Source organism: Podarcis gaigeae, assembly GCF_964106915.1.
Source record: "Podarcis gaigeae genome assembly, chromosome: 9".
Taxonomy (NCBI): domain Eukaryota; kingdom Metazoa; phylum Chordata; class Lepidosauria; order Squamata; family Lacertidae; genus Podarcis; species Podarcis gaigeae.
Window position 1 is genome coordinate 36,543,908 of NC_139685.1, and position 13,870 is coordinate 36,557,777.

At 42.2% G+C, this 13,870-nt stretch overlaps 1 protein-coding gene across 3 annotated transcripts in view; it reads right to left on the reverse strand.

Moving 5' to 3' along the window:
* Positions 1 to 287: 287 nt before the first annotated feature.
* KLHL2 (kelch like family member 2) overlaps positions 288 to 13,870 on the reverse strand; it is a 36,911-nt gene continuing 23,328 nt past the window's right edge. For all 3 annotated transcript variants that reach the window (XM_083755775.1, XM_083755773.1, XM_083755774.1), the window contains 10 exons: positions 13,158 to 13,267; positions 10,851 to 10,967; positions 9,622 to 9,771; positions 8,669 to 8,786; positions 8,310 to 8,507; positions 7,869 to 7,970; positions 6,727 to 6,855; positions 4,187 to 4,327; positions 3,626 to 3,769; positions 288 to 1,292 (listed from right to left, as the gene is read on the reverse strand). In XM_083755775.1, coding sequence (XP_083611901.1) covers positions 1,264 to 1,292; positions 3,626 to 3,769; positions 4,187 to 4,327; positions 6,727 to 6,855; positions 7,869 to 7,970; positions 8,310 to 8,507; positions 8,669 to 8,786; positions 9,622 to 9,771; positions 10,851 to 10,967; positions 13,158 to 13,267 — 1,238 coding nt within the window. In that variant the 3' untranslated portion in view covers positions 288 to 1,263. The remainder of the gene's footprint in view (positions 1,293 to 3,625; positions 3,770 to 4,186; positions 4,328 to 6,726; positions 6,856 to 7,868; positions 7,971 to 8,309; positions 8,508 to 8,668; positions 8,787 to 9,621; positions 9,772 to 10,850; positions 10,968 to 13,157; positions 13,268 to 13,870) is intronic.

The window sequence follows — 13,870 nt, forward strand, 5'->3', positions numbered from 1 at the left end:
CTGGGAAACTGGAAACTTCTAACTCTAACTCTTTCCTGACATTAACCTGAAACTGTTCTTAACCTGAGGTACCACTTTAGCTAATGGGGCCTCCTGCTGCCACCGTGCCGCCACCGCGCGATTTCTGTTCTCATCCTGAAGAATGGTCAGCATGGTTCTTTTGCTCCAAGCAAAACATACTCAGTTCATCCAATCTGTCTTCCCAGACAGTTATGAAACAAAAAATACCTGTCTTGTTGAAGAGGGGCATTATTTCATCACTTTTACATTAAATAGAAGTCCCAAACTTTAGGAAAAACAAATATGCAAAGTTTTATTAAAAGAAAAGAAGTCAAAATGACAATAGTTTTGGTCATATCTCATATCCAGGAATTGTTTGTTTACAAACATTTTCACATACAGGAAGTACATAATTAATAGCAGCTAGTTACACAGGAAAAGTTTTAAATGCCATGCAAGTAAAACAGAGCTCCATACATTCATTATAAACCTGCCATTATGCCCATGCCAAGTATTAACCCTTATGACAGAGTTAAGAGAGATAAAACATAACAAAAGAGATCTTGGTAAATAGAGATCACCAATACATTAGTTTAAAACATTTTGGCATTACACTTGTTTCATGAGCATTGTATTGTATGTTTTCTGTGGCATTTGTTAAAGCATTGGTAAATATCAAAATATACACCTCTGTTTTACAACATAGTACTGGCAAACTTCAAAGTTCCGTGCAGAGTATAAATAGTATCATCAAGAAAGTCTACTTACACACACACTTAAATATGCACACAATAGTAATGTAACCAAAGATGATTTATAAAAGCATCCAGATTCTTGTGCCAGCTTGTAGTACTAAGCTGGGATTCAATATTTCTCCAAAAACCAGCAGTTAATGGATATTTTTTTTCTTTGGAAAAAAGACACCAGGAAACACTATCTTTTACTTAAAAAAAATATCCAGTCAACCATGAGACACATGATTGATCCTTAAGGAATTTTGTCCAGAAACCCAGCAAATCCAAATTGTAGTCAACACAGCCAGCTACATCTCAGTCAGATGCTGCTTTACATCAAATAATGCTACACATTGCTTCAAACTGGAATAATCTTCATTTTCATCCTTAATTGTCGCAGGCCACAGCTTCCAACATGTCTCAATGTGCTACAAGTTAAGAAGTGACTTGATGCTCAATCACTTCGACATCACTTGTTAAAGCTTGCTTCTACTGCATAATCAAGGTAGGGAGAAATCTTTGCACCAACTCACAATGGCTTGTCAATAACTGTAACGCCTACAGAAAGAGAGAGAAAGCAGGACTTGAACTGTTATTCAGAGAAACATTCCTACATGGTTGTTCTAAAACTACATAATTCACTTTATCGTGTTAAAACAGCCATGTAAAAATAAAGATGTGACCCGATTCTGTGGCTAGAAAGCAGGACTGATCCTAGAGTGGAGTTATGGAGTTTTGCTTCACATACATATTTCCCCCTGAAACTAAAATATTTTCCCTGAAGGGGGCTTTATTTGCTGTGCTTTTTGCTGTAGTGGGTCTTGGGCTATAATTATGTTTTAGTTCTAGGCTGGATGTCTGCTTATTTGCTATCTGTATTTATTGAGCTTCATTCACCAAATAAAAACGAGTACAATTTACATTAAAACTGTAAAGTAGCATCAGAAAACCACCAATGGCAAAGTTGCCAAAAAAACAACAACCCCAACAACAACCAAAAAACAACAACAGCACAGAACATCAGATCATAGCAAAGTAGAAGGGAAGACACCTACTCGGTGTGATTTTCTAGAAAAATAAGTGCCGGAACTCACCATGACCACCTCCCTCCTTCTCTTAGAATGGCAATAGCGCCCACCTGAGAGGTGCTGGACTTGAGTTCCGGTGAGTTCCAGCTGAAACAAAGCCTTGCATCTAGTCAACTAAAGACCTGGGTGAAGAGGTGTTTGAACTAACTCAGAGAGGAAGTCATTCGACAACCTGGAAGCCACCACAGAGAAAGTCTCCCCTGTCTCCCCGCCCCTCAAACCATATTTTGCCTGCACTGCCAAAATGACTTCCCACACTGATCACAACACTTAGGCAAGCTAATGTGGTAGGAAGTGCTCCTTCAGGTATTTGGAGCCCAGGTGATTTAAGCCTTTAGCAAATTGGAAACCAGTGCAGATCTTTCAAAGCCAGCAGAATACATGTCAGGCCAGACACTCAACAGTAGCCTTGCTACTGCATTCTACATTAACTGCATCATCTAAACAGTCTTCAAGGGCAGCCCCACAAAGAACATATTGCTAGTCTAACCTGGAAGTTATCAAAGCATACATTGCTTTGGCAAAAGAATCCCCTTCCAAGTGGGACTGTAGCTGGCGAACCAGCCAGAACTGGAAATAGGTATTCCTAGCCATTGAAGCAAACTGTCTCAAGTGACAGTGATGGATCAAGGAGTCCTGCCCCCCCCCCCAATGCACATTTTCCTTCCAGGGGAATGCAACTCCTTCCAGAACTGACCATCTCCCTATATTCTACACTTGAGAACCTGCAGCACCTGAATTTTGCCTGGATTACGTTTCAGTTTAGTACTCCCCATCCAGACTACTACCATCTCCATACAACTGACAAGCACCTGAACTGCTTATCCTGAGTCAGAGGCAACAGAGAGATAGATCTGGTTGCCAACTAACTCAACATCGCCTTAATACATCTCCCAGTGGATTACTATAGGTGTTCAAAAGCATCTATAACTAATGCTCTTTGTATGGATTTTGTTTCATTATTTCTGGTTTATTCACATTTTACCTGTGATGAAATTGCCTTACATGTTGTTTTTTATGGACGCCGCCCTCAGAAAGCTTTGACTCTTAAAAAGGTGACATATACACCGTGGCGCCGCAATGGGGGTGTGTGGGGTGGTGCGGTGCACCCCAGGTGCCATGTCTGGGGGGGGGGTGACAAGAAGGCAACCCGCTGCAGCTGCATGTGGAGGATCCTCCATTCGCGGCTGGAGCCGTGAGTAGAGGATCCCGGCGCCATTGGCAAACTGCTATGTACAGCGTGTGTGCAGTGTCGCACGCATGTGCTTTACGCAATGACGGCGCACATGCACTGTACATAGCGGTTTCCGCCGGCGCCGCTCAAGCGCCTTGCAGATGGCGGTGGGATCCTTCCATCGCCACTACAGCCGCATGTAAAGGATCCTCCGTTCGAGGCTGCAGCTGCGAGCAGGGGATCCCGGCACTGTCCGTATAGCGCTGGAGCACCGGCAAACCACTATGTACAGTGCACATGCGGCATTGCCACGTATGGCACATGCATTATACATAGCGCCCTCACATGCGCCCTACGTAGCGATGTCCCACCCCAGGTGTCACAACGCCTTCATTCGCCCCTGCATATACATATTTCAAATCAGCAAATATAAAGATGAGAGCTTGGTTTTCACCGCATACAGATGCTATCTGTGTTTAACTCCATTTATATCCCATCCATCCTCCAAGAGCTTCTAGACCCATTCACATAATACACGCTCACTGAGGGAGCATAATGCAGACCACCTCCCTTCATTAACCTCCAGAAAAAGGGAGAAGACTCCTCCTTTTTAATGTATTCTTTATTACCTGCATAGCTTCTTCCTGTACTCATACATGACGATACCACCGTCCACTTATCTGTTGTAGGGTTATAATATTCCACTGTTGCCAAGTTACAGGAACCATCGTCTCCTCCAACTACATATAAGAGCCCATTGACAGCACAAACCCCTAATACAAAGCAGAAAAATAGTGTCAGCGCCTGGTTTCTTAGCTCACCAGGCCACATTTGGTGCCAGGAGGTTGTAAAAAAGAAGCATTAAGGCCTTTCTAAGTGACAAGCTAAGTGCACAATTATTTATTTGATATGATGGACAACCATGTATTCCCCCAATGTAGCATTTGAGGCTAGTGGTTTATCAAAATTCAAAACTGCCATAATTTTTGTCTGTTGTTATTTAGTTCTATGGTGAAAGTGGCTGTGTTAGTGTCATATACTGAATTATGTTAGATTTCTCATTACTCAAAGCAAGGTCCTCATTAGATAAATAACCTGGGGGGCAGATATGGAAGCAATTAAAGCCCAAGCGAGTGTCATTTCTATTTTCAATGCTATATTAAAAGTTCTTTGAAGGCTGTAATATTTACCTGCATTTCTCCTACACATGTTCATATCTGCAACCTGTTTCCATGTATTGATGGTGGGATCATACACCTCAACACTTTTTCTGACTAAAGGACCATCATGGCCACCTACTGCATACAATAAGTTGTTTAAGACACCAACACCTGAAAGGAGGGGGGGGCGGGAAAGCAAAATAAGTTAACATTAAGAAAAAGCATAAATCCCCACTTCTGGGGTTTTAGCAAGTACCAACAAAGTACCAAGGGGTGGGAATCAAAAAATTTCAGATGCAATGAAAGTCACATAAATACTGTATTACATTATACGTTCACAGGCACCAACACATTCACAGACATGAACACACACTTAGTATGTACCTAGAGCTTGAGAGTTTTGAAAAATGTCTTCACACTTTTCCCCAGCAACTCTTACAGCCACCTTTAGGTCAGTTTGTTTATCCCAATATTACATGGTTTGCTGGAGCTGTGTGTGGCTTTGTTGAAGGTTCTATTGAGTTCATCAAAGGGGCAAACTTTAAACTAATGAAATACTGGCCCACAGCTGACTCTCTTACAGTGCAATCCTATGCTAAATTACACCTAGACAAGTGTGCATAGGATTGCACCTTTAGCCAATATGCTATGCTAGTTCTTGGTCTTGCAAACCTTGATGCAGCTCACAGGAAGGAAATACTGTGGGGTCCTGCAACAGATTCTATAAGCTAAAAAACATAACATGCAAGAATAAAAGGGCAGCGTAAGCGCTATACTAGCAAACAAACTGCAGAGTTGAAGTGAGGCACATCCTTGCCTTCCTTCGCCACCAGTCAGGAAACCAATAGCCCCTGGGAGAAGCACTCTCTACCTCTCGGAAAGAGCATCATGGGAGAGCAATCTAGCCTCATCCATCTGCCAGAGGAGGAGAAGCAGCTCCTCCAATCATTACTTTCTCCTTCCCACCACATTTCCCCCCTTTTCAATTTGTATATCACTTAGTTGCAGCAATCTCTCAGTGGCATACAGGAAACACAAAGCAGTAAGACTAAAAGTGAGTCAAAACTATAAAACCAGAATTCAGCTTAAAAGTATGCAGGAATAAAACAATGTCTTCAGTAGGCACTGAAAGCTTAACAGGGAGGCGGGGTCCTGTCTGATCTGGAAAAGAGTTCAATAAAACTGGGCCCACTATACTGAATGCATGGCTCCTTGGTAATAAGAGTCATGCATCCAAGCCATGGGGGACCATTAACAGTGACTCCCTTGAAGACCTCAGTGACTGAGCAGGGATATAATGGATCAGGTGGTCCATTATGTACCTGGATCCACGTTGTTAAGGGCCTTATAAATTAATACAAGAAACCTGAACCTGGTCCAGTAGCATATAGGCGGCCAATGCAAGCTTGAACACCGGGTTTATGTGCTGCCGATAGTCCAACCCTATCGACTGTCTAGCCACAGCATTCTGCATCAGCTGCAGCCTCTGCTCAAGGGATGAGTGCATTGCAATAATTGAGTTTTGAAGGTATCAGTATATGAATCTCAATACAAATTTAACCAATCATCATCATCATCATCATTGCCATTATTATCCAGGTCCAAGAACGGCCATAGTTGGAGGACTAAGTGTAGCTGGCAAAAGACACTCCTAGCCACTGAGGCTATATCTGAGCTTCCAGCAACAAAGACGGATCTAGGAGCACTCCACCCCCCAAGCTCTGAACCTATTCTTTCAGAGGGAGTGCAACCCCACACAGAACTGGTCAATCTTCCAAACAAAGGAAACACCAAACCATCTTCCAAGGATTCAAGCTCAGCATACCGGCCCTCATCTACTCCACCACAGTGCCCAGTGGTGCAAATTGAACTGGACACCAAGTACTGAATGGGTGTAATCCAGACGTATGCAAACAAAATTATGTTTTCTCAAGTCATGCTGAACCAGAAATTGCTTTTTCAAAGCCACTGGCATTTAAGAGTTTGCTGCTGGGAGCTTCCAACATAAATACTTAAATTGGGATTCAAAAAACAGAAAACAAAACAACCAAAGTCAGATTTTTCAGTGAGTGAGATCATACCAAAAAACTTTGAAAAACAAATAAATGGGGGCGTTAAACCAGCAATTTAAAAATTAGCTACAAAGAAAGATTATCTTGAGAACACTTCCTGATTGCAACTCACAATGTCAGTTCCTTCCAAAGAAACTGATAGCAATTGATCTTTGGAATGTACACCTACCCGTCACCCCACCTTGAGAATGGTAAAGCATGAATGGCGAGATGACCCTCTCCAATCCTGCAATTCAAGCTAAAATCTGATCAGAGAGACATCTCATATTCCAATAAATGCAATTATTTCCTGGTTCATGAATTATGTCCCATATGCAGCAATGAGTGTGAGGGAGGTGCAGGAACAAGTTCAAGCAACAGTAAGACAGCTATTTGTATTTTGAAAATATATGTACCTGCCATGACTAGTTTAAAAACACCCCCCCCCCCCAAATTTGGGATTCCTTGCATTTTTTTCTATTTGACACATAGAGTTCTCATTTAAGTTTGTTTACTCACCTGCTCCGCTACGTCTAGTGCCCATCTCTGCAACATAGCTCCATTCATTTGAACTGTAGTTATAACACTCCACTGTACTAAGGCACTGACGTGATGCACCATCATAGCCACCGACGGCATACAGCATACCTGGAAATAGGATTAACAAATTCTGCATATACAGATACACCAGTAGATGTTATGTGAACCTTCCCGAACCTGGTGTTGCCCAAGCATTTTGGACCACAACTCTTGTCTTTCCTGACCACTGATCATGCTCGGTGATAGAAGTCAAGAGCCCAAAAATATCTGGTGGGCCCAAGGTTGGAGAAGGCTGCATTAGATTTGTATGATGTGCATTTCATGGAGGATTAAACCTAGAAGCCTTTATGTTAAAAGGGGTGACTGATCTGAATGAGAAAGCTTCCACATAAAATAGTTAAGGTTTGTGCTCTGTGTAACTGAAACAATGCAAAACCATTTAGCGTGGACGTTTGCATTTGATGCCTTGTGCTAAATGGGCTTTTCTCAACAAGGGTCTATTTTGAAGAGAACTTGTCAGGTTCCACTCAAGTCCTTTTTTGTGAGGTTTGATGGACTCACACTTTGAAGAAGCTGAACGAAAGCAAGGCAGCCTTATCTGAGCTGTCTACTTCAGATAGGTTGTGGTTCAGTTTAAATCATTCGTACATTTCAGAAGAAACAAATACTTTCTCTTTAAGTATTTTTTTAAACATTTCTCTTTCAATCATATTCATTTAATTCAAGATTTTTATTTTTATTTTAAAACATGAGCAGTCATTTTTTAAAAAAGGACTATTCAGCTTCTCAGCTGGGCAATAAAATCTGACTACTATAGCTATTTCTTAATATAGCAGGCAGCACACTGCCACTTTCTCCTTGACACAAGGAAAGCAAAAAAATAATAAAATAAAGATAAAAATACTGTACTAAGGTGGTTAGGAAAATTTCACAGAGAACACAGCAGAGGGCACTCCTGGGTCTAATAAATACTTCATCTGAAGATGGAGTTAGACTGAAAAGACTAGTCTGCTTTGCAAAGTGCTTGCTATGAACATATGGTGTATTTAGGAGTTAAGCTTGGGAACAGCTATTAGTCACATGGACACCAGAACCAATTTAGTCTTAAGAGGAGATCTTACCTCCAACTACACCTACACCAACACTACTTCTCCTTGTGTTCATTGGAGTTACATGAAACCATTCATTAGTCTTCATATTATAGGCTTCTACTGATGATAGACCTGTAACAAAGCAGTACACAAAGCTATGAAGAAAGAAGGTATTATTCATTTGTTTCTCCATGAACTATTAACAGGAATTAAGAACTTATGAACTCTTTTCTATCATTAGCTACGGAGATGACCGTGAGCTTGAGAGTGCTGGTCTCACTCAGATGAATTACTGCGTGTTGTGTTTTCATTTTTATAAGCACACTTTTAACAGTGCAAAACAACTTGCTGGGGCTGATGGGAATTGTACTGCCAAGCATCTGAACAGTGCCAAATTGGTGAGGTCTGATCTAGAAGACTGTCATCTCAAAGTAAGAATGCAAAGTACAATATGAATGAAATGCTCTATACCTGTACTTCCATCAAATCCTCCCACAGCATACAGAAGTCCGTTTAATACAGCAGCCCCCAAAGTGCTTCTTCTGTCTTGCATGCTAGCAACACTTGTCCATTGGTCCTTCACAGGATCATATGAATCCACCGTACGAACCCTCAAGGAGCCATTGAAACCACCAACGGCAAAGACAAGTCCGCTCATGTATACCACTCCTGAAAGAAAAGGTTCTACATTTCAGGCATTGGTCTCTGCAGACCATGTATGCTCTTTTGTTTAAAGACTGCACACATAAAAAACCCATCCTTCTTAAAAGGAAGTTGTTGGCATGGAGTTACCTAGCTATGTGAGCAACACTATCAATTTAAGCAGCTACCTGCTCTGCATCTTCTAGAAGGCAGCTCAGCAACTTGGTGCCACCGTTCTTCCTTAAAATCATAACACTCCACACTGCGGATAGCTTTGGGTGCTTGTCCTCCAACCACCACCATCAGCTTCAAAGGAAGAAACACATCGTAAATAACCTTGTTGCTTAGTCACATAAACGGAGACAACAATGGAAAATTGATCATTTTTTACAAGTTGCTATTCCGTGTCTCAGAGTAGTTTGTCATGGTCTTTGGCTAGAGCAAAAAACTTAGGAACTATTCACTTACGCATACCCATCATGTATCAGAATAGCATCTTTGAACTTCCTGTATTCTCCTTTTCTTTTGGAGACTACTTCTGCCAAGGCGATTGTCAGGAGAAAGAGTTCCACCACCAAAGTACACAGGGATCAATAAGGAGGAGATATAGTCCTACTCCTACTATCTAACTTTGCTGCCACTAGGGTTTTTTTTGGGGGGGGGGAGGAGAGAAGAGTCTTGCTATAATCTATAACGCTGCTCCTTCTGTTAAGTGGTCACCTTGACAATTCATGGGACACATATGGAACCAAATACCTCCATTCTACTCACTAAAAAGGCAGATGCTCTTGACAGGCAAAACAAGAGTCTCTCTTCTGAACCACCATGACAGTCTTGCCAGTTACGTCATGGCACCCCAATATTCTTGAACAAGCAGAACCCTACTAACAAATATGAAAGAAAGACATTCTAGATTGATTGTCTAAATTCACTTACTGGATTGTGGTGCGCCTCTTCCTACTGGTGTGTGTGTGTGTATGTGTCCCATTTGACTGTCTTAAATTACTCCAAAATCACTGCATTTTCAATAAGACCGCCACATAATTAAATCCATCTGTTACATCTCTGCTGAACGTTCTCTTCCCATAATGCAATGCAATACTAAATGGCGAACCAGGTAGCCAAGAGTGACGGGTCTTACTTTTGGAAGGTAGGCTGGTGTTCGCAGCCTTGTTCGTGTGGTCTTCATCAGAGCCCTTTGCTCAAGTGGCAACAAATGGTACTTCATCGCTTCAATGAGGTAATCCTTACACGCACTGCTGTTTTTAACAAGCGGTTCCTCTTCGACTCTCTGCGCATTAAACATGGACAAAAGTCTTAACAAGTACTACTACACAACAGGTGCACACTATTATGCTGGCATGTTCATCTCAAGATTACCCCTATGCCAGCCCTCTTAAGAAAGAATATACAAGCCCTTTGGATCTGTTCAATAAGAGATGTAAGCACGGTGCTTCCAAAATTTTTGGAACCCTATAAAGAAAAGGCATTTCAAGAGGGTGGATGCCTACAGGCGAGAAACCAGAATATAGAGACAAGCACAGAAGCTGTATACCCTGGCAAAAAACAAAAAAACAAAAAACAACAATTTGAGTATCACTTGTTATGTGTGCTTTGGAATTCTGTCCTATGCAAAGACATTTCAGTACTTTTCTAAACAAGATCAAGGTAACTTATTCAAAGAAATGAAAACAAATAGGCTCAAGGAAAAATGAGGTGAATATTGCCAATTTCCTTCTGCATGACATGCAGAAGGTTCAAAACTCACTCCCTGGCACCTCCAGGTAAAGATGGGGTTGTCCCTTATTAAACTCTGGAGAGCCCTGCCAGCTGGACCAAAGCTGGAGAGCCCTGCCAGCTGGACTTCATTTAAGCTGGTTTCCTACATTCCTAGGGCAACAGGAAATATTAATTCCCTTCAACAAAATATCAAGGAAAGCATAAACCAGTACACAATTGTTCTAGTATAGCTGCAGATTCAGATTCTTACCGATAAACCATTTAAGGCAGGTCACTTCAAATTTAGGTGTAGGTTTTTTGGGTTGTTTTTTTATTTTTTTTGCTAGTTAGGTTGATGAAGTGATTCCTCCAAATTAACGGAGCCTTACCCTTTCCACTATTAAATATTTTCAAAAGTTTCACACTCGCCAAAAAGCACGACACAAACAAGATAAAAAAAGACCCGGTCGTAACTACCAAGATACAGAACGCTGAGCAGATTGGTAGAACCTTACAAGAAGTGCTATCTGTAGTTAAGCGATTCTGTCTCCTTAATGGTAAATATTCTGTTCCTATGGCTAAGTCTGTACGCTTAAGGTTGTACAGAATAAGAGAGAGGGTGTGCACATTAAATGCTTACTTTTTACTTACCTGAACCAAATACTCCCGGGAGAGCAATGGCAGGCGGACATGTTCCATCAGGCGTGCCATGAGCTCCTGTCGCACATCTTTGTCGTGGTTGACCCATGCGATCACCGCTTCAAACACCTTGAGTAACAAAAGGACACACTATGAGTTTTGAACATTTTTTTTGGGGTGGGGCAACAGGGCAGATTCACATATTATTCTCTCTTAAGAAGCCCTTCTCTGCGAGTGCTGTAATTGAGCGTGGAGAACAGACACCCTTCCATCAGGGGTTAGTAGCACAGGAAAGGAGCCACAGCTTCCGCCCATACTCTGTGAGTTATCCTCAGCAGGTCCTATCTTTTTAAAGATGCCAGTAGCCTTCTCACTCTCTAAATGGTTAAAAGGGGGTACCAAGCCCAAGCTGCTTCCCTCTCTCACCCCAAGCATCTTGCTCCTTTTGAAAGTGGCTGCTCTCCTCTGTCGTCTCTTCCTCAATCACCTTCAGCTTCTCATAAGCCATCAGGAGGATGGAGTATATTCTCACCTCCTTAAAGGAATACTGTGGCTACTGAGGATCCTCAGTCCTTGGACACAGCTACATTGGCAAAGAAAAAGCGCTTTGTATGTGTTGTACAATGGTACCTCTGGTTATGAACTTCCAGAGGTCCATTCTTAACCTGAAGCCGTTCTTAACCTGAGGTGCGCTTTCGCTAATGGGGCCTCCCGCTGCCGCCGTGCAATTTCTGTTCTCATCCTGAGGTAAAGTTCTTAACCCAAGGTACTACTTCCGGGTTAGCAGAGTCTGTAACCCGAAGTGTTTGTAACCTGAGGTACCACTGTATATGCATTATAACACTGTGACACCTGACGGCGCTTTGGAGTTCCGTTTTTGCCAAACTGATTTCTCATATAAAGTTTACAACGCGTTTCACTGAAACGCTTCTTTGATGTGTCTGGATCCAGCCCTTACTGAGGTTCAGCTTTTCGATTAAAATGTTTGTGTTTTCACAAGCTGCCGGAGTGGAATTCAGCATCGTGCTAAGCTGATCCTTTCATCGGCACAGGCATTTCTCCTTGTCAGGTGAAATGATTAATCCTCTGCTCTCCCTGCGAGTTGTACGGGGGGGTGGGCATATGGCATGTGGGGCATGTGTGCGGAAGAAGAGAATTCCCCCAAGGATGCCAACAACTTGGTGGTGTTGTTTTTTAGTGGTCTCCGGTTACAAATCTTGTCAGCGCTTACCACTTGAGTTAGAAGGATTATCTATAAAATTCCCATACTGTGCTAAATATATCTGCAGTCTATGAGGATGCTTAATAGAAGTTCAGTTCAGTTTGCAGCTAGGGTACCAAAAGATCTGCTGAGGATTTAATTAAAGGATAAGAGTCATGCAGCTCTAAAAGCAGGCCGAGATGTGGGCTGACAGCACTGCGCCACTGCCAAGACTCAGAGAGTTGGACAGTGATGCTGCAATAGCGTGTCAGCCCTCACCGAGGGAAGAAACCCACACAGGACATGGGCATGTGGCAAAAACAAAACAATCAGAACAGCTTCTCCATATGCCGAAACTCAGCACATGCTCTACTTAACCTACATCTCGGCCCACATTCAGTATCATATGATCTTGCTTTGTAGGCCTATGTGTATTCCAATATCTGCGCTATCACTGTATAATACTCATTTTTAGGTAGGATGATTTAGCTGTACTTCAAGGAAAGCCTTGAAGTTGGCCAACTATAATGCATGGCGCATAGGGCAACCTTTCAAGATGGCCCCAAACCTGCTACTGGTCCATTTCCAAAGTGCTGGCACATCAGCATATAATTTGAAGCCCTACCTACTCAACTTTGGACCTTGTTACCTGAAGGCTTGTCTGCTTCCATATGAAACAGCCCAGGAACTAGGTTTTTGGGTTTTTCCCCTTCCCACCCTCATTGTATGAAACCCTTCTCTGGGTGCAGCTACCATCTGTGGTGAAGGAAACGCCATTTTCTATTATAGCAACTTGCTTTTGGAGTTCCTGCAATCCTGGGAGGTTCACCTAATGCCTACGTAAATGTCTTTCCAGGGGCAGGTGTTTTCCAGTTATCATCATCTGAAGACTTCTTATCCAATAAAATGTATTATTGCTATTATTAACATTTATATACCACCTTTATCTTTCAAAGATCTCAAGGTGGTGTACATGGTTCTCCTCCCCATTTCACCCTCACAATAACCGTGTGAAATAGGTTGTTGTAGATGCGGCACATGAATGAAGGTTCCATTGTATCTGATTAGACCTTAAGATTCTTTAAAGCAGCTTTCAAACTGGGAGAAAGGGACCTTACCTTTTCCTCGGACGCTATTGTAAGTTTGTCACTGGATATTAAGCTGCACACCTGTTCTACGTCGAGGTTCAGAAATTCCTCACAAAGTACAACTTCAGTAAAGTGCTGCTCTGTTTAGAGAGGGGAAAAATATATTTGAATGCACACGCACACACCCGTGCGATGCAAGTTAAGAGGTACTGACTATAGAAGCAAGTGGCTTCCACTGCAGTGACTACGGCGGCAAAATGAGGAAAGCACATAGTTCATATATAGTAAATGCACATATATGAAGCATTCTAATACAATAACTCACCACAATATCATTACAGCATTTGGGATAATATTATTTGATATTCAGATGAATGGGTGGATAGAGCTGTAGCCATAATGGCACACACCAAAGGGGAAGAAACAGGCTTGGCAGAGCCCTGAGCTTTGCAGACGTACAGACGTTCTGCTAAAAATACCCAAAGGGGAGAAACAGCCCAATGAGTACTGAGTATGTTCAGTGGACAAAGAATGCTGACTGTTTGGGGAGGAAGACTTTTGCCTTGCTCATAAATTAAAAGTTGGTTTAAATGGACTCTGGCCCCTGAATGGCCAAGGCAGCGCAGCAGGAGTTGGGCTCTTTGGCTAGGGGAGGTATTTTCCTTCTGTCCATCATTGGAGGATTTTTGCTTATTTTTTTAAGTTGAAAGGGTGGCAGAGGCAAGTTAGTACAACAGGGCATT